The sequence below is a fragment of the Lichenostomus cassidix genome, chromosome 2, assembly GCF_008360975.1.
Source record: "Lichenostomus cassidix isolate B80296 chromosome 2, HeHo_3.0, whole genome shotgun sequence".
Lineage (NCBI taxonomy): Eukaryota > Metazoa > Chordata > Aves > Passeriformes > Meliphagidae > Lichenostomus > Lichenostomus cassidix.
This window is the reverse complement of record NC_139482.1, coordinates 31715985-31740863: the sequence shown is the minus strand read 5'-3', so window position 1 is coordinate 31740863 and position 24879 is coordinate 31715985. Positions and strand designations below refer to the sequence as shown.

At 39.6% G+C, this 24879-nt stretch overlaps 1 protein-coding gene across 1 annotated transcript; it reads right to left on the bottom strand.

Annotated features, from left to right (window-relative positions):
• Positions 1-42: 42 nt before the first annotated feature.
• KLHL7 (kelch like family member 7) lies at positions 43-24258 on the bottom strand. Its single transcript, XM_085050914.1, has 11 exons — positions 23949-24258; positions 19879-19981; positions 18795-18888; positions 17427-17551; positions 15466-15641; positions 12661-12835; positions 11332-11474; positions 6449-6689; positions 3233-3434; positions 2840-2937; positions 43-1309 (listed from the first exon to the last, which is right to left on the bottom strand). Exons 1-11 carry the CDS (start codon positions 24066-24068, stop codon positions 1026-1028), a joined length of 1761 nt encoding a protein of 586 aa, XP_084907040.1. The 5' UTR covers positions 24069-24258; the 3' UTR covers positions 43-1025.
• Positions 24259-24879: the final 621 nt, after the last annotated feature.

Here is a 24879-nt window from a genome sequence, read left to right as displayed (position 1 = left end):
TTCTAAACCAGAGATGAATAACCATGCGCAACTTCTGAAGACTTCTGTAAAGTATCTTTAATGACTTGGTTCATGCCATTTTAAAAAACAGTCATTTTCAAGAAGAAAATCAATGTATCTGTTGTATTGACTTTGCTTTTCTCATTCCTGTTCCCATCTTTGCTAATGGTTTGGCATCTACAGTATGTACAGTCTGATGCCTGGGAAGATAGATGGAAAATTCTTTCCAAGTTTCCAACTTGCTAATTATAGTGCACAATTCTTGCTGACTTCCCCCACCACCCCCTACCTCAGTGTAATAAAAAAAAAAAAAGAAATCAAAGTCTTTCTGTGAAAGCTCCACAAAATGCCAAAGAGACCATCAAAGTGTTTCTCTAATCTCTATGTATGACCTCTCTAACCTTAAAAAATTGATAAGCAGTCATGCAAATGATGGAAGAAACTCACTGGAAGAGGGCAGCTTTCAAGATCTAGAGAGCTGTAGAAACACTGGGAATCTTTATTAGACAGCAGTCCTTGGTCTTTCCTGAGAAAATATCTTCATTTCATCCTAGTAAGATTTCTGCAGGTAGGTATGAAGGAGAAAAAATTGTTGTTCCTCTTTCTCATGAGCCAAGCTGTATTTACTCACCTTTATTAAATGAAGTGTCTGCACCTGATCTTGGTAAAATGTCATTTAGCCAGAAATCTTTTCTTCATCAAATGCTTTAGAGGCATTTTAAATATTTGGATTTGGTCTATGTTTGACAAGGCCACACCCACAGTCCTTTTAAAGGAAGATGCCATGTGGTATCACCTTGCTAAGTGGATTCTCAAAACACATCCCCATCTCTTTAAAACAGACAAGAAAATGGGCATGACAAAAATCCACATTATGCAATATGCTGTATATACAAATTGAAGACTGCATCTCATTTTTTTCCTGTTTATAAATTTAACATCATTCAGTAAAACATGGAAGCAAAGCACCAATAACCATCTTTTCCCAAGTCCTTGAAGAATGCCTCAGCAGCTCCTACAGGTCTTCAGATCTCAAGAGTTTCTTCATTTGCCCCACAAGTGTCTACAACACAGATTAAACAACTTGTCACCGGGAAAGCGCGGACTTTGGAGTTGGCTATCCATTTGTCTGTTTCAGTGTTATATTCAAGAATGTGCCCTAAGCGACCAACACCCTGAAAACCAGCCAGGACATAGACTATAGATCCCACAGCAGCACACTTCACTGTTACACCCTTCCATGGCATTGGAGACACCATCTTCCATTCATTCATCTTGATATCGTAATATTCTACATTATCAAGGCCACCTACAAAACAATGAGATAGGTAACTGCTTATTATGTTGTATTATTATTATGGACTGCACCAGAACATGCAAACTTAAGTCTTTATTTTCAAGGTTCTAAAAACCCTACATTAAAAAAAGCAAACCTGAAAATAGTCCCCAGTTTCTAAACTAGCATGTATAAATACCCTTGTATAAATACAAAACCAGAGAAAAGTAAAAAAAGAGATAGAAAGTGAGATATATTCTAACAAATTCACACTAGATGCTTTCTAGAGATTTCAACATGTTACTTCATGAACAGAAGAACCTATAATTCTGAGTTTCAGATGGATTTGTGGCTAGCGACTACAACTGAGGAATTACCTGAAACTTCCCTATAGCAAGGGCATTTCATTCTAGAGGGCTCACGGGTACCTTTACCAAAACTGGCCATTTACTGATAGAGAAGGTCCCTCTTCATGATGATGCTAAGGTCATTGAAGTGTAAAAGCCTAAATCCCTTTGAAAAGGGCCAAAGGGACCAAAAGTTATTAGGGAAGAGTAGATTTTGTTTCTTCAGAAAATATGCTAGTAATTAGACTTGACAATAGTTACAAACATGCTGCTGACCCTATTTAAGTCAGTTTTCACTCCTAGTCCTGAATTATTAGATCTAAGAGATTATGAAATCTCTTCCTCATTTTATTCCAGTAAGAATAACTCTTAACACTTCTAGGAGGATCATTCAGTGAATACACTTACATTTTGCAAAATGGCAGATTATGGATTAAGAAAATGTTTGTGCAATAAATATATCTATTATTTTTGCAGTAGGAATCAATCACAATGGAATCACAAATTTTTAGTAGCCAGTTAAAAAAACAAGCTATATTCTAAAATAGCATTCATTTGAAATCAAGTATTCCACTTACCATAAATACTGATTAAAAAACTCATAAATGAGAATTTTCCATTTTGAAAAACATTTCAGAAACCCTGTGCAATTAAAATTAAATTCTTCTTGTAGAGTATTACTCTTGTAGTTTTAAAGGCAAGGAGATAGGCAGATCATAATTGACCAACCCATGACAGTAAATCGTATTTCAAAGCTAGAGCAGTCAAAAGAGGTCTCACATTTTCACCATTTTACAATATCACACTAGCTTCAAGTCTTCAGACTGAAGTTCCCAAAATAGTGGCTACACCTTTATCCGTCTCTCAAGAGAACGCTAAAATCTCTCAAAACACGTGAATAGCTTAAAAAAAAAATTTCCTTTGTCAGATGCCTGGTTTAGCCATATTTACTGCTTCAGAACTGGGCTACAGTAGCAGTGCGTATTTGAACTTGACAGTACTGTCATAAGTGCAAGAATTTGAAAAATAAGATACAGTGAAGTGGGGAGGTGAAAGTAAGAAGGCAACACTGATGTGACAAGTGACAACAGGACATGTTTGATGGTGCTGCTCAAGGCTTTTCTGCTGAACAGAGTAGAATGAGTTCATTCCAAAAGAGATAAAAGCCCCATGAAACCTTGTGTGACCAGCTAGAGAATTAATAGAATTAAAGTACCTAAACTATTTTGTCCACCCACAGCAAATATTTTGTCCTTTACAAACACCAGCCCATGATTCTTCCTGGCTTCAATCATTGGACACAGCTCAGTCCACCTGGGGAAAATAAGCCAAACAGAAAAAGACAAATCACCGTCTAGTTCATAGAAAGTAAGTATAAAACATGTAAATAAAACCTATCATTAGCAAAATTAAACAAGGAAGAAAGCTGCTTAAGAAAAACCATCTTTCAAGTTGTAGTACAAATAACTGATTTCTTACTGCCAACTCAGGAAAAATTCCTTGCCAGTTTTTTTCTGTAGTCAGTCAGTTTTCCCTTATACTTCAGTCATTTACAAAGCTAGCAAAGACACAAGCAATTTAAAACAATCCGACTTAAAACAATACTTACGTTTCTGTGGCTGGATCATAAACTTCACAGGAGTTCAGGACTCTTCCGGAAACATTGTTTCCCAGGCTCCCTCCGCATACATAAATGAGCCCATTCGCCTCTACCATTCCATGGCTGCATCGCTGAGTCAGCATGCTGGGCTTTGTGTGCCAGCTCTCTGTTCTCGTGTCATAGCATTCAAATAAATACAGTGCAGAATTGCCTTAAAAAAATAGAAACCCACCAAAGTGGCATTAATCTTTAGGGCTTTCTTTCAAGAGAAGAGTTTAACAAATTACCAAATTGATGCTTTGCTTGTTAGTGGAAAAGGGAAAGCTGCTTTCCTGCCTCCAAAAGTAGAACTAACCAGCTTTAAACTTGGGATTATTCAGAAAGCACATCCTTGTAGTTATTTTGACTCTTTCATTCCAAAATATACAAGGAAGTTTATAAAATTGCTATTTGTGTTTAAAAACAAGAAAAGATAAGGATTTTTTTTTTCTTGGAGGGGAATAAATGCTGAACAGAGATGTATATAAATTATCCATTCCACTGTCATCAGCTCATGCTACTCTTACTACTTAGAAATATATTGAACTCTCAGATGTGAAGATGAAACCAGCTTTGTAAACTTACTACAGGTTAATGAGTCTTTTTCCTCTAAGCAATATGGCTTGCCCAATACCCAGAATACTTGTCTTTGGAATTTGATAGTTTATGTCATAATATACTCCTGAATTATCAGCAACCACAAAACAGCTACTTCTCCCCAATTTACTTTCTTCCTGAGGACTAGTAGATACTTATTTCCTGGAAGTGCAGGGTGTCTGTACTCTTCCCTCAAGGGCCAAGAAAACTATTACTGAAATCAAAAGCAATTTTTCTAATGAAGATAGATGGGAGCTCAAGGACTCGTGCTCAGGTAAGTGACTGAATCATAGCCAAGGCAGAAAAGGCCGAATACAACTTCCTCAGAAAAGAACCAGATCCTTCTTGCCCTTGTTTCAAAAGATATATTCACCTAGAACACTTACAAGGTGCCTTTTCTTGTGCCTGTTTTTCCTTGGCTTCCTACTTCTAAAGATTAAGCATGTCACTCTAGCAGCACTCCCTACAGCTGAGGATTTGAACCTTCAAAACAATGTTGTTTCCAGACCCAAAATGCCAGAAACAGACTACTATAAAGAGTGTGTTTGTTCACTCCTACCCTGTCATTCTCAATAGCACTGAAAACTGTATAGTGGGACATACTTTTTTCTTTATTGTAAAGAGACATTCTTATTGAAGTTGTAGGAATTCCCATACATGGAAAATACAGTAGACCTGTCTTTAATACTTTTTTTTGTTTGTTTTGTTAGCACTTCTTAAAAACAAGTAGAAGCTTCAATTTTCAGTATAATAGTATTTCTCCTGCATCAAAATAAGAGTGGCAGAATCTGGTATGTGCAGCTTCTAAACTCTGCTAGTTATTGCAAATAACACAAGACTCCCATCTATTCAAGAAGAGGAAATGAGCTGTGTTTTCTGTAATGGACTGGCACAGTAATCCAACCTCTTCAACCACTAGAAAAAGCATGCAATTTTAGATTTCTTTACAGCTAAACACATTGCAGTGTTTTATCAGATTAATGCTTTCAACATAATTGCCTGCTTCAAATTAGCAAATACTAGATTCAGGAGATACAGACTTTTCCAAACTTTCAGTGTTCACTGAATTCTAAAAAACAAAGTACAGGCAAAATAAACTCCATTATTAATTTTTAGCTTTTACTATTCTGTCTTGAACAACATTTATGGAAAGCAAAATGAAACTTTGCAGTAATGTGAGGGTGTATTTTTAAGAAAACTGCTACATTAAAATTTCCATTATAGTTGTATTAACTATTTACCATGGATTAGAAAATACACTATACAATCAAAAGTTCCTATCATTATTCCCCATGAACTGAAACATGGGAAACAATGAAGATTTATGAGATGTCAGTGTTCCAAGTTTCCCAATGTGGCCTTAGTTAAGCCTATTTCAAGTAATGGGAAAAGTGCTATTTCACATTTGCCACACGAGGTGGCAGCTGGGAACTGCTTATTCTGCTGCTACTTTAGACCTCTTAAATATTTTAGAGGTCAGATAACAGGGCCTAAATGTTATGACATCCCATTAAGTGACTCATCAATGTTAAGCACTGATCATGATCATTTTTTCCTCTGTTCACCTCCCTCTGCAGTAAGGCAGACCTCAAAAGGATCCTCCTTCCAGGATTTTTTCCCCTTTTGTTTTTATTCCCCAGAGCACAGCTTTTTTTAGCATAGCTATTTTTATGGCTATAGAATGGCCACATTCCAACTTTTGTGGTGTTGATGATGTACCGGGTTTAGGCAAAATAAAATGTTCCTGTAACACCATAGCATAAGTCATCTTCCAGGGTTTTTTGGAGAGAGAACAAATCCCAATGTCTTTTCTTTTTTTCTTTGCTATGTTGAGTAATAACATCTAAGGGAAGTATCTTTTCTCCATTTGTGGAAGCAAACCAACAGAATAACAAAATAACAGAATATAACTTCTGTCATTTGACAGAAAAATTGGACAAATTCCTCTACAAGACCCACTACAATTTCATCACCAAAAGCAGTCGTTGTAAAAGATTCCTTTTCCACTCCCCCCCCCCCCCTTTAAAAGACCTCATTTGGCCCAACATATGCTGTATAAAAGGAAGGCAGTTGTCAAAATGCAGCTATTCTGGTCACACATTGCAGAAAATTTTAAACCACACTGAGTTCTGTGGATTTATAGAAGTCAAATAGGAGAAGAGTGGGACTCCCAAAATATACTTCATTGCATCACACAATCATGGAATGGTTTGGGCTAGAAGGGACCTTAAAGATCATCTATTTCCACCCCTCTGCCACGGGAAGGGACACCTTCCTCTAGATCAGGTTGCTCAGAGCTCCATCGAACCTGGTCTTGTCCCTGTTTAACTCTTAAGAGCTGCAGTGCACTTTACACTCTAGTCAATGTAAATACTAATAATTTCAATCAGTGAAACCATTAAAAAAAACAGAAATAGGTTGTTGGATTGGGCAAAGGGGATCAAATCCTAAATATGGGAAAATAAACTCATTAGGCTAACGTGGCAACGTGCAGTTTTTTGTCAACAAAATCATGCAAAAACCAGAAAAATTTCCAGCTATCTTTCTTTGTGCTTTTTTTGTTTGTTTTAAAGATTTTTAGTGTCTTACCCACTTCTGAACCACCAGATGTATAAATTTTGCCCTCAGCAGCACAGGCTGCAAGGCTATCTCGAGGTGTTGGAGGTCCTAGCTTGGAATACCAGCTATCCTTCACCACATTGTAGCAGTCCATTCGCTTTATAGGGAAGAGCTGGGAACCACCCAAAATATAAACTACGTTGTCCCAGAAGACACAAGCTGCATCCCTGCGCTTTTCAAAGGGACATCGGATGTCTGTCCAGCTGTAATCCTGCATTACAAAGAACAAGTAATGTCTAATAGATTATAACACTTACCTGCACAGCGAGTGTTTTTCAAACAGAGCTTTTCATAGAGATTTAGATACGGTCAGTTTTAAGTTCCTTTTCAAAACAAACATGAACACTGTTTATTGAAGACTACTCCTCAGGCGTACTCTTGAAAAATTCTCTTAGACACAGACATAGTTAGCTGCAATGAACCATGACATTATGAATTTCTATTTCCTCATTCCCTGTGTGCACCCAGTCCAGCTTCCCTGAAAAACAGTTTTGGTGTTTTTTTCCCAACAGAATTGACCTCCTGCTTTTATCATGTTAGAAACAATGCATGTAATCAATAAAGTAGGATTGCATTTTCTTTTATAGCAATGGAAAAAAGACATCTTACATATAGTAACAGATTCTTTCTAAAAAATAATAAAATACAGAATGTACCAAACGAAGACAATGGAAAAAAGAGAAGATAATATCCAAATTGACAAGCAACTCAGTAAAAAAGCTCTGATACATACTTTATTACCATGACAACTAGAAGCTTATTTACAGAATTTACAAAACACAAATGTTCTATAGCTATCCACAGTTGATAGCATGAGAAATAGGGTAATGCTCCATCACAAATACTGGCAGTCATGTTGCCTAGAAACTGATTTTGCATAGATTGGCAAAATCAGCAAGTATAAAATATGAGCAGTAACGCCCAAAGCCTTAAAAACACCAAACTCAACAACTGATGGCAGGCCAGGACAGCATACAGCACAAGAAACACTTCTTGAGTAATAGCATCTCACATATTCCATGAGCATAGCTTGCATCCTATACTGAACAGGAAAGTATGGGACCTTAACTGTTATCTTTGCCACCTCAAGAAGGTCTACCTCAACCTGCTGAATGACCTTCACTGTAATGGTTCACACAAGACGTTACATCAGTACATTTTCTTAGCAAGGACATACTTCAAACAGCTTGGTCAATGAGGAAGAACAGCGACTCCTACATGGGGGTTCAAAGAAAGAGAGGCAGAGCATGTTATAGTCCAGAACATCTTACAATCTTTTCTTGTAGCATCCCCCATATCAAGAAGAGCTGTCAGCTGCATGTGGCCCTTTATGGTGAGAAACAGGTCCTGGGGCATCCTAGAAAGGAAAGCCATACTACAGCATGGCAAAATAAATAGCTGCATAAATCTTAAGAAAATGTCTCAGTGCATTGTGTAAGATCAACATACTTTCTAGCTCAACTTCTGGCAATTTTACAAAAAATCCTGTTGTTGTCCTTTACTGTTATAAAGGGCTGTGACCTGACCCACTTTTACGGCTTCAGTTCATGTATCCATTTCATCCATACCTTTATCAAATGAAAAGCCATAACTTGAGTATACTCAGCAGTATCCTCCTCTTTCAGCAGGAGGCAATTTAAGTCATCCTCTTGCAATGCTCTTCAATGTTAGTCTGTACCACATAGAATTGATTTCAATTTTTGAATTTAATACATTTAGGAATTATGCAGAAGTGTTGCTTTATACCACAGTCAAGATCCATACAGCCTTGGGCAGTGCAAGTCTCAGTTCTGGGGGACTGAGTAGGGAAAGACTGACCAAGATGAGTATATGGTGACTCTTTACCTGCTGATCTCTGTTCTCATCAAACTGCAATGCAGGACACCAGAGGCAAAAGCTATACCTTCTTCTCTTTAATCAATTAATTGAATCACTTATTAAAAATATCTGAACTCCTGAGAGCCTCAAGACCCTGTGACAAGAATGGCACACGCAATTATGGGCCCTGAGAAGAAGTACCTTTTTTCGTTTAAGACTTTCCCTCCTTTTCAGTTGATTCCTCTTCCAAGTTTGTAATAAAAACCAGCAGACATGCCACCTATGCACAACCTCCCCACTAACAGCTTATTGGCTACAGCTCTATCTCCTCATAAAAGGTATGTTGATTCCCTTAATCATCAAGAAATAGCATTGCTAGGCATCTGCTACTTTTTACTTGCCATTGTTAAATTTTGCACTGCTGAGAATTTAAAACTTCCAATCATTTCTGGCTACTAGAGATAGCAATTTCAAAAGAATAAGCACATTGCTGACACAAAATCTCAATCACGTATAAATTCTATATTGAGAATTCATAAAACAAAACAAGTATTTTATTCCCAACCTAGGGAAAAAAAATTTCTTTAATATTATGTGGAAAATTCAACAAGAAAATGCTTCCCACAACTGTTAATAGAACACCTAGGATTTCTAGTAATATTCTGAAATCACGTGTATCTACTCAAATTAGTGCCAGACTGCTCCATAAGTGTTATGCCTGTCTGCATCTGGCCCATTGCATCATTTCTCTCTCTTGATGAAGTACATGCAACAATAGAAATACCAGTTACAGTGCAACAACAATAGCAAATATAGCCTTAAAGTAATACTGCTAGCAGTCTTAACAAATAATACACAGTATCCAATCCAGTCTCATTTAAAGAACCCTTCTGACAACACAGAAATGAATATCAGCATTAGAGGCTAATTTTGTGTGCAAATGAATCAGTGAAAATTAAAAGTTTTGCACTAGTTTTATCATATAAGAACTGTGGAAACCCATATCACAACCAAAAAAATATTTTCAGGAAAAACATAACCTTTGTTTTGAACTGCTTCTTTATATGACATGTAAGAATTTAATTAATTTACTGATTTTAATTCAAATCAGAAGTGAAGGACTAGGTCACTATTCAATCAGTTCAACAGACAATAAGTAAAATTTCAATTCTTTCCCAAGGTTCTAACCTTGCAAAAGTACATACACAAGCTTAATTCTCTGTTCTGTGACCTTCCATCACCTTTTGATGAGACCAATTAAGGTGAGTAAAATGGTGATTTAGCAGGGGTTCTGGATCCTTGGTTTGTTGCATTTAATAAACTATTGTTACAGTTTAAAGATTAAAATCAAATACTCGAGCAAAACATCCAGAAAAGGACCTTTAAATAGCTTAGAGGTGGGAATTAAGTAAAAGCTGTTCAACAAGACATGACAGGCTAGCTAAGAGTAACCAAGAAAGCATATAAGCGCTAGGAAAACATTGAAGGAACACATGCTTGTTAGAATGAAGATCTCCAATTACCCACTTTTAAAATTTTCCTTCCCTGCCCCATTCTTCCCCCTCTCCTTATTCCACATGCAAGGCCGTAAGCTTGATCAAGAGGCAATTCTGCAAAATTTCTTCCAAATTCAGTTATTTTTTGGTGTTATGCCTGGACAAGGAGTCTATGAAATAAAAAGCTATTTTATCCTCTGCTCTGTGTAGACTTTCATATATACTACTTTTTGTCTACAAAGCAGATTTCTTTGCCAAAAACATGCAACTGTTTGAAAAGTTATGAATGCCCTGATCTAAGGCTTCCCTGCTCTATACCCCTTACCTCCCCACCCCCAGCTGAAGTGATGCTTATCTTGGGTATGTGTATAAAGGAAAAAGGTGGTCATTAGTTAAGAATTTTGAATTCCCGATAGGAACACGTATCAAGTGTCTCTCAAACGAAGTCAGCGAAGCTGGCAGGTTTGGGGGTTTTTCCCCCCAGAACTTGAGTGATACTCAGAGAAGGTGGTTAGAATTTTATCTTACAGAAATAATGTGGAAAAAAAAGTTCAGAACACATCCCAAAGGCTCATTCATTATGAATTAGATTTGACAGGGCTTACATTTACTATAAAGTTCACACAGATAGCACACAAAACTGTTTGAAATTTCAAGAAGCATTTAATATGCTGCGTTAGAACCAGAATCTCTTCAACAAAATATTACATGCTCGTAACTTGAGAGCCCTGATGTTTATGTAGCAAATTTGCTCTGTATTACTGCATGTGCTTGCCTGATTAAACAGGGTATCCTTCTGCATGCAGTTGAAGTTTCTAGAGCGTTTAGTCTGCATAGCTGAAATATACATCATTCCTGTGGCTTCATTTTATTCAAGAAATACAGGAATAAATTTCAGGCAGAACTTGCTTGCCCTAAATTGACCATCTCTAAGTGTTTTGTTGTAGAGAACAACACTCTTCTGCACTTACATAATACTTGGCTCCACATTCTTTTCCTTATATACTCTTAAGAGCTAACAAAATTGTGAAACATTGGGATTTAGAAGTGGTTGCATATTTATAATAAATGCACTAAAAAAACCCTATAAAAACTGGGTTCTACACTAACATACTAGCCAGTAACTTAACACGTGCTAAAAAAACTGCTTTGAGTTAATCTCTAAACATCTAAGTGCATGCACATGCATACATTTCACATATTCCTAACCAATTGCCTGATGTTTTAGTGACCTTTTGTTTATTTGCAGCCGTGGAACACACATACCAATCAATTCTCAACTCAGACGGATTGATCAGCTCTCCATATCTAATATTGCTAAGAAAAAACATTCTATTCAAAATGAAGTATTATATCTAGGTACACAGACTTAAAAATACTTAATTAACCATATTCTTCCAATCGTATACCCAGGAGGGAGGGAATACTTCCTTCCTAACACCATTTTGCAGATCATTGTGTCTTAGTTAACATCATCAGCAAAAAAAACAGGTAAGATTACAAACAGTGAATCTTAATGCATTCTGAGGTAACGATTACCTTGGGATTAAAATATCTGCAGGACTGGGGCTGAGAGCCTCCAAACAAAGCAATGCGATAATCATGTTTTTTTCTTCTTGGCCGAGTACCTTCCACTAACTCTTCTCGGTCTTCCGGGGAAAGGAGGTGGTATCGCATCCCACCTGCAAGGAAGACAACAGCTGTTGCAGATCCAGTGTAGCTCGTTCATGGAAGGGGATGTTTCAGAGGCAAGGACTGGGGAGACACGGAAGGGAGGGAAAAAAGTAAAACCACATTTCTACATTACACCTATACAGCTTTGAATCAAAATGGAAGAGTGCACAGCAGCATGTGAGGGTGGGAGCATACATCCAGATTTACAACCTATTTCAAACTGGCTGCTCCATGTGAAAACAGGACACATACAGACTCATGTTATGTACCAATGGATCGATCAGCTCATTTATCCATTATTAACTAGCAGTTAAGATTGTTGCACTGAAACAGTGAAAAGGAAGCAAACCCAAAGGAAAATATTCCAAAGAGTGCAAAAATATTGGTGACATTACAAGCCACTAAAACCAGACAAAAATCCTTATTTCCTAAACAATGCACCCAACTCCATGTCACACAAGAAGTATGACTGTGCAGTCAAATGTCAGCAAATACTTACCAACATACAGGTTAATTTGAATCTTGCTCACTAAGCCTAAAGGAAAGTAGTTGTGTACTGTTTTTTAAATCTACACTAAAATGAAGCCAACTAGTTAACTGCTAGTGAAATTGCTTTTCTTTCTTACATGATAAAATTTTACAAATGGTGTCTCAAAACAACAGGAAAGCTTGTTTCCTATTTTATCTGCACCCTGAGAATGCAAATGGAGGATCAATCATTGTAGGATCAATGGTCAGTATGTATTACAAATAAAAACAGTACAACATACACCTAACATTCTAATTTGCTTAGGGAAGCTTTAAAATATTCAAAATTTTGACATACTTCTTTTATTAATGCACATACGAACATGAATGATATTGAAGTAACAAGCCTGTCGCAAAGGCAGACTAACTTTCAATTACCCTAATGAGTCACTGACAAAATCTCCATTCCATTACTTCTCATGGAGTTCATGTCATTTGCTAGGAGAAAACAAATGAAAGTCACACTGTTACATAAGATGACTTTTATTTACAGAATATTCTGCTAATCCAACTTCAACTAAACACAGCATCCTAGAGGGAGCACAGTCAGATGGATTTAACGTGAAAATGTCAGAGCATTTTAAAGCAAACAATTTTCAAAATTACCACAGCATTTTTTAAAATTATACAGAACACCATAAAGATTTCATCTAGAGGTCAACTTACTGATCACCATTTTAAGGCATTCTGGATTATCCTGAATAAGTGGTTCAGCCTGAACTGTTTTACTTAAGAAGTTCTTTGATATAAGAGGAAACCGGACTTTAGCAAGAATATCAACCATGTACGGCTGGCGATTTGGCTCATCATACTTCAACCATCTGACTGCTGCATCATAAACCTTAAACAAGAGACAAGGAGAGAAAGGGGTAAGGTACATCACCACACAGCAAGAAAAATAACAGAAGCTTAATGCCGTAACACTTTAGTATGTGGGGATCCCATTGCCATCTTCCAAAAGAACCCCTACAACAAAAACAGTCAACCAATCCTAAAAAAGGCAATGCTCAGACAAGAAGCAAAACAAATGAACAATCACGGAAGAAATCTCATCTACAAACTTCAAAAACCCCACTACTTCTGCTATTTAACCTTTTTCCCTCCAAATGGAAAGCATGAATCTGCAATTCACATTTACGTGGATAATTCTTGTACCAGGTTAAATCTAGTACTTATTAAGTTCTATGCCATAACATCAGTTATACTTTTACAGAAATGTTGAAATAGCTTCTACTTGGTATAGTCTCCTAAGCTGATAAACTGGTTCTCTTACCAAATCATCATGTTTGGTATCCAAATACATTGATATTGTTGTGTCTTAGGGGACCATTTAAATCAAAGTTTTTATCTGCAGACTACTGTAAATTTACCAGAGATCCTCCTCTCTCCTCCTCACAGGAAAAGATAGTAGGTTTTCCTTAGGAGTCAGGGAGGACAGAGCAGGGAAGATAATCAAGAAATCTGCTTTCTTTATAATTGTCCTCTGGGTCAGGAAGAAATTAAACAAAAATCCAGCATTACATACACACTCCGATACTTCCATGCTGCTCTCAGACACAGCAAGCTTATCTAGTAGCAATGACTCTGAAGCGGCAGGACAACCTCACTGTAAGCAATAGCACAGCCAGTGCCTACACCTGTAGCTGAAACTGGTCACCACGACTGCTGGTGAGTGACTGAGACATAACATGGAAAGACACTTCATGGAAGAATTATTCAGCAGGACTACTATGCCACCCCAGCTGTAATTCTACAAATTAACCAGGGAATGTGGGAGAGCAAAGAAAACAATGATTAAAGGCTCAATTCCATCAGGTAAGGAAATTCAACAGAATGACTTGAACAGGAAAATTGTATAGGACAGACAGTACTTAAAGGTACCTTCTCTTTTTGCTAAGTGCAACTATGCTTCACATCAATACAAAAGTTAGGTTATAATGTCAACTTTCTAGCTGTACTCCTGAGAAATAAGATTCCTGTTGTACAACTGTCAAACTTCTGTAGTTTCATACTGCACACTACCAGTTTCCTAAAGGAATTTTAATGATCCCATGCTGAATACACAACATTTCACAACATTTCATTGCTGCCAGATTATAGCATGCCATCCTACCTTATCAACAGAACTTCAAGAATGTAAACGTTGAAGTGTCATTTTGGCTGCAAGCCAAACAATACTTCCAGTACTGAGAATGTTACCCTGTGACTTGAACTTTTCCCAGCACTCAGCAAGAATGTTAAAACTGTGGCATGACTCATTTTTATACCTGTAACAAGCCAATTACCGTATTCAATCACCTGATATTATCCCCCACTCTTACAAATTCTTATTTTCATAAGTTACATCGCCATACGGTAAGACAAATAACTAAACCTTAATGCTTCAAATCAATTCTTCTGCCTGTTGGAGGTGGAAATTTCAAAGTCAGCAAAGCATCCACTTCCAAGAGGATATACATACCATCTTGGCTACAACGTTCCTCTGTTGCACTTCAAAGGTATGAGTCAACTCATGATGCCATACTCAAACAAACTTAAATTACCTAATTCAAGCACCAGAACAGCAGAGCTACAAAGGTAGGATTTAAATTTGTTTTTAACAGCTTTGACTAAGATGCCACAAGAACCCAACAGCTACAAGTACCATTCAACTGGTAAAACCAGCCTACAACCACCTCTGTGGGCTGCAGTGCAGACACCTATATGCTTCCTATTTTCCTGCAGTAGGAAGAACAAGCTGGCAAACAATTATTCAGGGCTGTGCTGCAAGCTGAATCAAACATTCCAAACGGGACAGCTGTGAATATAATTCCTACCACAGATTATAAATTTTAATTGAGTGGAACTCCAGGCTCCTGTCAGCCACCTAAACTTTTTTACGTCCAGTCCCTAAGTAAGGGTATTCCATCAATCCACAACTGCCAATGCATCTAGCTTTCCGTGTTTCACCCATCTTGCTTCGAAGTCCCTCAGTTCCCCAGGCTTAACTTGGGTATGTGTATATTTCCATCAGAAAAAACCTCTCCGGAATGGGCCAAGGCCATACTCAGGTAGAAACATGCAGCCATTAAAATGCAGTTTGCTCACCACTTTGAAGTGGTCCACTTTCCCCAAAAGCACATAAACCCCAATCTAGAAGCAACTAGTATAAAACAAACTTAATTTAGTTCATGTACTATTGAATCAGAGGCCCTGTAGCTATCTCAACAAAGGAAACTATTCTGCTTGCTCTCTCTGTGACTTCTTTCTTCCTGGTTTGCTGAAACAACATGCATAAATGACACTTAAAATGTGAATATTTATTAATATTTGGTTTTGACGAAGTTAGGATGGACCTTTTATTCCACAATAGGTACATCATATCCTCTAGGAACATCAGAAGTGAGATACTTAAATACTTGAAGCCAGATCTTAATTAAACAAAGATAGTGAAGTTCAATGCTTTTAGCTGAGATGAAACAGGAATCTCACCTGGTCTTCTGCCCTCACTGTCAATGTATCTTGGTTCAGGAGATGTGTCACACGCTTAACATCAAGCTGAAGGAACTCATCTGTCTTGTAAACCTCAGTGAAATGCTGATGGATGAAGTCATCTGCAGTGGCTTTCAGTTCCGGGCAATCTAAGCATTCTGCTAGTACACTTATGCCTATGAAGGAAAATTAAGAAAAAAAACCCTTGTAAACTTGAACTGCAATTACCTTTAATATATTGAAATAGAATACAATTACTGTAATTTCAGTGATTCTTGCAACCCCAGTTTAATATTTATCACCATGTTTTTTTTCCCCCCATTAAAACACATGCTATCATAAGTCATCTGCAATTCAAGGCAAACTAAGACACGGGCAAGCTGCTGATCTCTATCCCTACTGAATTAATTGGATGGTCAGACCTGCAACAGTTGCTGTATTAACTGTCTCTCCAGCACTATTTCCTCACTATTTCTTTCCCAATTACAAAGCAGGCAACAGTGCCATAGCCAAGTCTGAGCCATGCCACAATAACAAAGTCTAACCAGAACAGCTTGAGAAACTGGATCCACATTTTACAACCTCTCCTGACCTACCCATGCAGCATCAGTCACCAACTAAGCCCAGTTTCCTTCAAGAGTCATGGTGAACTGGGACCTTTCTATACATGTAGCACAGTCAGCTGCAGACCAACACAAAGTCAAGTTGATGTTGCTGAAAGGACAGAAGGTTAGCATAAAGGTATAAAAAGCAGCAGCAGCAGAGAAGCACCATTGCCAACTTTGCCATTAAAAACCATATAAGCATAGAGCTTTTCAGCAGCAACTTCTCATCATGCCACAGTCTTTTTACTCTTCTTGCAGAGGAAATGGCAAGTGGAGTAGGAGCAACTCATTAACATATTAGTCTGGGCTGCTCTAAGTAATAAAATGCAAACTAGAAAGATAAAATCCGTATGTACAACCTCGTGACAAAATTTCAAAAGATTCAAATTAAGCCATGGTTTCTTTCAATACACTTTTTAAAAAATGAACTGTGGACTTGCCTATAAGTCTGCACAAAACATGTTTCAATTTAAAAACAGTATCTTCAGGAAAATTTGTTTTTATGTCCATCTTTCCTTCTGCAATAAATTAGAAATTAAGTATGCAAGTGTTAAAAACCATAATTAATTTTCCACCTAACAAAAGCCACAGGGCAGAAATATGCCTCACACCAAGCCTAAGTGGCATTTTCCTTAGTAGGTAATGCCTTTCTTCCGGCAGCTGTTTCAGAGCTGCAGCTGTACTGCACCGAAGCGTCAGATGAGTCACTGTAAGTCAGATACTCTGCAAAACACTTTCATTGCTACTATAAACATCTATAACATGATTGAGATGTTACTGGGAGAATTACCTAACAATGTCAGTAAAAAACACTAAAAAAAGTTTCTCCACAATTTCCTATTATATAAAGTGCACCAAATCTTAAGCATGAAAAAGTATTTAGTTCTACTTGTTTACCTTTTCTGTAATACCCAGTTTACATTAGAGCTACAGAACATATGATACCAAACCTGCCCAGATAACATTCCTTGTTTTCAGTTAAAATAAAAAGTGAATAAAACCAAAAGTAGCCTAAGCTTACTCTGTTTATACTTGTAAAAGATATGCTAGTTTTACAAAAGTTACAAAGACATCAAATTCTGTCTGCAAGTACAGTAACAACTGAAAGCTCCACCTTACTAAACAGCAGCAGTTCTCTAACAAACAAGAAACCCCAGTGCCCTGCCAAAATGGATGGGACCTTGCACAGTCAGACTCCGTGACAAGAGCCAACAGTTCAGATTCAGAGAATAGTAATTTTTACATGCCTGGATTTAGCCAAACGTTACTGTCTATCTGCAGATAGACAATACTATCTATTTTTCAGGAACAGCGAAGTTAAAAAATAAACAGCAAATTTAAGTCTATTTCTCTTACCAAGACAATTGGAAGCATCAACTTGTTCTTTTAAAAAGTCCACACACATTTTTTTCACAGGTTCAATCTGATACTGGTTTGCTGCATCTAGTAAAGACTGGACATTATTGCTGTTAACAGAGATTCTGCAAAACAGAAGGTGTAAAATTAGAATCACTGAAATGACCTAAGTTGCTGCAATAAAAAAAGCAACTTACATGAATTCACATAAATGGCAGAATTATTTCCATGCTATTTAACCAAGAATCTTTTATATACAGTCTAAGGACACATCCTTCAAGATCTTTTCAAACTGCTTTTGTTTGCTCTACTTTAGCCAGGCAGGGCAAAGAGTAACCAACCAGTCCCAGGATCTGAAGAATAAGCCTTTAATATAGGTCCTCTGCAGTCTGACACTATTGCTATGACAAGTGTGATTAACCACTTTCACAAAAGAAAAACTAAACAAACCCCAACCCATGCCCCCCCACCTCCCAAAAAAACCCCATAAAACCAAAACAAACCCCAGAAACTTTTTTAATGACCATTTTCAACTCCCAAACAGACAGCAGCAAAACCTGTCTAAACTCTGTCAGGACTGGTCTGGCTGATTCGTGCAGAGTGCATACACAGAGCAACCAGTTTGGCAATGCTTCAAGAGAAGGTGTGGAAGCCAGCCTAGGGCTTGGGCATCAGTGCAGGCGACCATGTGGCTGGTGTGAGCTGTTGACACTGTCTCTTACCACTGATGGGCTATACAAGAAGACTCCTCTCAAAAGCAAGGAGAAAGCCTCCCTAACGAGAGTTAATCCCATTAGATGAAAGGCCTGCCATTCATAGGTCTGATTAAAGCTGATTAAGTACTGTTTACATTCCTAGTCATCTGCAAGAGTTCTGTCTGGGGGCGTGGAAATAAAAAAAACCAAAACCCCCCTAATACTCCAACAACCTCAGACAGGGGGAGGACAGTGTTCACAGAACAGTTATCCACCCTGACTGTTTTGAGATGAAGGTATAACTCCTGGAGATGGTTCTGTGCCATAGCCACCATGGCCACAAAGAGAGACCCTGCTGACATCAATAAGGACCCGAATTTCAGAACCATGGGAAATACCATTTGACTCCAACACTGAAGTCAAATGTTTGAAGTGCTTTGAATTGCTTTCTGGAGACAAATACTGCTCTCTTTAGTCTGTTGGGCTTCCTACCAATTAAATAAAAAGGAAAAGGGAAGAAGGATAGAAGGTCTAGTCTCATCAGACTTTAAACAAAGCAAAGAATTTTAATGGTAACAAAACTGAGGAATCACAAAAGCATTATTTTAAGATTTTATCATTTACAACTGGCAGGCTTCCCAGAAAAAGAGTGAGCATTAAATAACAAAACTACCTTGCAGTATAAGCAAACTCCACAAGCTGTTCAATAATATCAGGCTCTGCATCTTTTAGCTCCACTTCAAAGGACTTTGATTCAATCATATTTGCTGCAAATAGATTAAAAGACAAACTTTCAATCAATAAGCTGCTCTAGTTATTGTACATTTTGCAAGCAGTAGAAAATAAAGCAATTACACAAAGTGGGAACCTGCTAAAAACTGCTCAGAGTTGATTGCTGTTTTCCCAGGATTGCTCATGCAAGTCAGGAAAGGAGGCAGTGGAAAAAACAAGATAACTAGTGTTTATACGTCTTTGTATTATGTAAATGATGAAAAATTGTATTAAATAGAAAAGCTCCTAGACGTTGACTGTAACACAGACTGCCATGTTAGCATTACCACTGTTAAAAGCCATTTCCACATTCAAGATGATAACAATGGAGACAGCTCTGAGCTCCCCACATCCAGACAAAGCACTAGGGTTGCCCACAGCTGGTTACCAGAGACCACTGGAAGGAATAGTTATTTTACTTCTACTCAACTTTGATTTTACAGTAATTTTACAATTCATGGATAAGACATACAAAAGATAAGATACTATGTAACTGAATTTTTAAAGAGAGCATAAATGAAAGAATTACAGAATAACAGAATTAAGGAAATCACATCGAGGTCGGAAAAGATCTCTAAGATCATCCACTCCAACCACTAAACCATGCCCCTAACCTCTGAAAGCCCAATTTATATGCAGAAGTGCCTGATGGTTGGAAACAATGGGGCAGACAAATTCTATAATGGGAGAAAAAAATTCCCAGTTCTCAGGTTAAGGAAGGGAGATAAACTAACACAGTGTATAGGCCCCCATTCTTAATAGAGCTTACATATGAAGTAACATGTGACTTGATCAAAAGAGAATTAAAGGGAAAATGAGGGCAGGGGTGAACAGAGAAAAATGGAAGAAGATCAGAAAATGAGAAATCGTTACTTACACTTATCTCTCAAATTAATCACTTTCACAAAATAAACAGGTTGACAGTCACAAATATAACAGGATATCATAATGAACGTTTAAAATCAGTCAATTTTCAAAAGACTTACTAGTAAACATCAAGTTAAAAAAATGACTGGCTGAAGCCAGCACAACACGGTGAGCTGGGATCTTTCTTTCTTGAACCATAAGAATGACATCACACAGAGTTTTCTAAATCAGAGGGGAGAAAAAAAAAAAGACAAAAATCAGCATTTTTGAAAATATTTCAACAATATTTAAAAACACCTAAGGGAAATTAATTGCTGTTTGTAACCCACACAACTCAAGAGCATTATGTGATAAAAAGATTTTTTGAAAGTCAAAGTTCAGTAACCTGGACAACTAGCAAACATCAGTTTACCCATGAATTTGTACAGGATGGTCATGAATAACATGAACTCTGTATAAAGTATTTCCTGTAGCATCTACATCAGCCTCCAATAATGCAGACTCTGCAGCATCTAGCAGGGGCTACATTTATATTGCACTCCTTTCATCTATCAGTAGCTCTCCTCTACTCCGCTGCTGATTTTCAAAAAATATCACAGGAACCTCATATCTGAAGACTGCCATCCTATTGCCCAACTGGAGTCAAAGTGATGAACAAGTTCAAATCATTCAGTAGAACATTTTAAAGAAAATGTACCAAAAAACACCACCTCTGTGGAAAGGTTTGACTGGTTATACCTGATGGGCAACTAGCTTCCGAACAAAATGTAATTTATTTCTCATTTGCTTGCTGTTTATATGTAGGCAGCTAGTTTCTCCCCTACATGTGAACTGTCATGCTCTAGAAGGAGAAAGGAAAGCGACAGAACTCATACAAGTTGTCAGGAAGGATTAGGGTAAAAACATGTAATTTGAATAGATTCTGAAATGCTATCCTTTCTAAGGACATATTGACTGAAGTAAATGCATATCATACTACAGTTAATTATGACATACTCTGTATTAATAAAGAAAAACTGAGAAGCACTACTTCCTCAAAAAATAGGAAAAAATTTTTGACTACTACCTTAAGTTCATGGAACTGTTTCCAGAAACACCTATGTACACCCATCCCAAGACCAGCCCCAGACAATAACATTTCTACTGTGGGAAATGTATACTTTCTTAGAAGTGTGACAGTGTTTTCCACATGGAGACAATATTATCTAAGGCCCAGTTAAAAAGGTTGATAATCCATATATATAGTTCCTTCAAACATGCCTGTTTTGTATTTTTTACAGGACACTTAGAAACATATGTTGCACAAAATCTGCATAATACTTTCAAAAATATTATCTACATGGAAGTTAGATGGGGGTGACACACAGCTTCCTTTGTAGTTTTAAACCATTTAGGACTGACAACAAAAAAGAGACCATTCTGGAAAAGTTTCAGAGGAAATCTTTTAAAGCTGAAATTTCTAACACTTCTGGTTCAAAACAAGCATTGGAAACTAGCAGTACAAGATACCATAAAATCCTATGGCCAAACTTTGCCAAGACTTGCAGCTGTTGCTTGAACTCCACGCTGCATTTCTAAAATACATTTAATGTCTCAGCTCAGAATTTGAAACACCTCAGATGTTCTAAGGCCTCTCTGGGTACATTTGCCAACCAAAACAGACCATCATTTTAACTTCTTTCCCTGGGCTGTTTGTGGGTGTGATGGTTCCATTTCAACTAATGCTCTTCTGAGGATTTCTGTACTTCTTTCCAGAAGGATCCCACTGTTGTCACTGGGTCACCTCCATGACGCAACAGGGGGCTGGCATTAACCAAAGGACACACCCGAGCACGAGCTTCTGCAGGGCACTTCACCTTCCAAATAACAGGTTCAGCAACACCTTGCAGCTCTATCCCAGCGTCACTCCCAGTGACTTCATTCTTGGCTGACCTCCACTGAGAGGCAATGTTGCAACGAAGGACTTATGCACACACTGCCCAATAGCTCTGGAAAACCCACAAGGATGTGGGTCATCAGTGGTGGAGATGAGCAACAAGTCCTCCATGCACTAAACATGCTTGGTCCCAATATCTTACCTCTACTGAGTGCAGGTTTGTCCATAGTTTACTCTAAACTCCCATACTCATGAAGGATTCCTCTTCATCTCAGCTCACACCAGAAGAAGCCCCCTTAAAATGTGCTGTACATTCCCATTGGCCCATCTTCCTACAGGATTAAACTAAAGAGCTAAATATCTAAAGCCACACATGCACCTTGGCATTTCCATCACAGGAAATTTTAACTCATATTCAGGTTTTATAACTACAGCATAGTTCTTGATTTATCAAAATACAAGAGGAAAGAGCTAGCTACAAATCCTCTTACAACGAATAAGCTGAAACTAGGGTATTTCCCTCTGGCTATTGCTGACTTCCCAATTTTATCCTGTATAATCACAGCTCCCCCTACTCCCTCAGTAACCTGGAGCTCCTCTTACAAACACCTCCTAAAAGAAGCATGAATTTCATAAAATATGCAAAACTTTCTGGACCAGTCAGCACTAGGTGGGATATGTAAAGCCACCATCTGAGGTCAGATGAGAAGTTTCCAGGCAAAACCCAGAGCTGCACAGCCCTGGGCATAACATATGCTGGAATTTGTATCAGAAGTACACACAGATTTCACAGCACTTAGTCTTGATCCTCTCACTCCCTGTTTGGAGTAGCTCATAGCTACATGAGAGCTGGCAATCCACTATACTGAAAGATGAGGTAGTTACACAGAGCAATGTGGTACCACACACCGGAACAGGGACGTGGTAAAGCACTGTCAATTTCCTGTGCTGAGGGCTGCACACATTTCTATGGGAGGGTAATATTTCCTTTATCTGCTTGCAGATCATAGCAGCATCCGGCATTCCCTTTTAAACAACGACAGAGGTAGGAGCTAAACACTGAGGAAACAAGTTATGAACTCAGCCACACCATGGAAGATGTTTACATTTTTAGATCAGAAACAAAGTCTACATAAAAACACAGATCACAGGCTTTAAGCCTTAACTCTGTTATCTGAAGTCACTGAAAACAATTTAGTTTTTCATACATAAGAGCTTAGCTGCATGAAATGTTTTATGCAGACAACATAACTGACTGTGTATTAGTGAGAGAAGCACAGGGCAGAAGTGCTAGAGAAAAGCTGAACCAACACCAACACTTGTAAAGGCAGGACCCAAATTGCTGATGAAGACTGCATTAAAAGCTGGACTGAGCCTGTGGCAAGCCTAACACTGGAAGAAAAGAAATTAAACCCTAGAAGATACAACACATGACAGTGCCAAGTATGAAGCCCCTAAATGACCTGGCTTCAGTCAGCTTTAACTCTGGCTCCACCTCACTGTTTTTAAGCAAACAAAAGTTCCCCAATCAATCTAGCTCCTCCTCTGAAAAGAAAGATTTCTTCACATGCAAGCAGTTATATGTATCATCCTTCTGCTCTTGTACCAGAAATCGAATGTTTTTTATTAAAAAAATAAAAATGAGTATTCAGTTTGGACAGCTCAACTGAAATGCACTTGTATGACTGCCATTTTGGTTACCACTCTTGCCCTATTGGTAAACAGAGGAGCCACCTTTAATACTCATTAGCCTACTGACCGTGGAAGCTGATCAGTCCAAAAAGTTCACAATTTGAGGCCAGATGAAGCCACCAAACTCCTACACTGCCACTGGCCTCCTAGTGCAATGGCCAGGAGAAGAAATGCTACCTGTGAAACCAAGCCACGGTTCCACTCATCCCTCTCAAGTTTCATTGTTCATAGGGTACACAGTCAGTTTGTTCGGAGAAATGTTTCTGGTTAAAGATACAGCATCTGCACCTTCCCAGTGCCCTCAGGTTAGAAAAGGGCTCTGCGAATGCTCTAACTGGAGACACTGGGCCATCCATCAGCCACAGCCTCCTGCCCTGCCACACGCAAGGCGTTATCAGGTAAGGAAAAACAGATCCACGGCGTCTTCTGCCTCCAGCACCCGCAAGGCGCCGGCACAAGTGCAATCGGAACTCGCCACGGTGGCTGTGCGCCTCCGGAGCCCCCGAGGCACGGGCGGCTCCGGCTCCGGTGGGTTTTCCCCGCAGTGCGGCCCAAGGGACGGGAAACCCTGGGGACCTGCTCCCGGGGCAGCACGGACACCCGGGACAGCGCCGTCCGTACCTGCTTGCGCATGGCGTTCATGACGCCCATGAAGGAGGCGAGCAGCTTCGCCTCCTCGCGGGCGGCGAGCTTCTTCTCCGTCTTCTTCTTGCTGCTCTTCTCCGACCCGGGCGCGGCCATGCTCGCCCGCGCTCACCGCCGGCGCGCCGACCCCGACCGGGAACATGCGCCCGCCGGCTGCGGGGCGGCGAACAGCGTCTGGCGGCGCTCGGCACCGGGCGGCAGGGCGGGAGCTCGGCCGGCGGCGGGAGCTCGGCGGGACGGACCCGGAGCGCCGCTGTCGCCGCGGCGGATGCGGCCTGGGGGCGGGGCCTGGCGCGATGACGCCATCGGCCGGCGCGCGGCCCCACGCGGGGTAAACAAAGAGCGGGGAGGGGCTCCCGCGCGTCACGTGGCGGGCGGAGAGTGGCGCGTGCGCGGCCGCCTGAGGGGAGGGGGGAGATCCTCTGGGGCGTGGCGTTCGCGGGAAGACACGCCTCCAGAGGGCGTGGTCGTAACGGGGGTGTGGCTTCGTGGCGCCAGGGGCGGGGCTGGGGCGGGGCCGCGCGCGCCGAGGGGGCGTGGCCTCGGCGGGTCCCGCGCGGCGTCACGGGCAGTTCCCGGGGTCTCCTTCCCGGGAGTCCCGATCCCGGTCAGTGACGGCAGCGCCGGGGCTGGCCGTGCTGCTGGAGACCCTGCCGTGCCAGGCCTGCCCAGGAGGCTCAGGCTGCCCTGCCCCGTGCGTGTGAGCGAGGCGGGCAATGTATCCTGCAGCTCCCGCTGGAGGGATCTCGTCCCGCCGTGGCGACGTGTGCCCCGGGCTCCCGTGGGCTGGCTAAGGAAACAAACGGGATCCAGAAGAAAACCGCTTTGTCCTGACAGCTGCAGCCACCCCTCTGCCAGAAATAATGCCAAGATATCTGGTGCTTTGATCCTCTTTTTTTGAATAGGA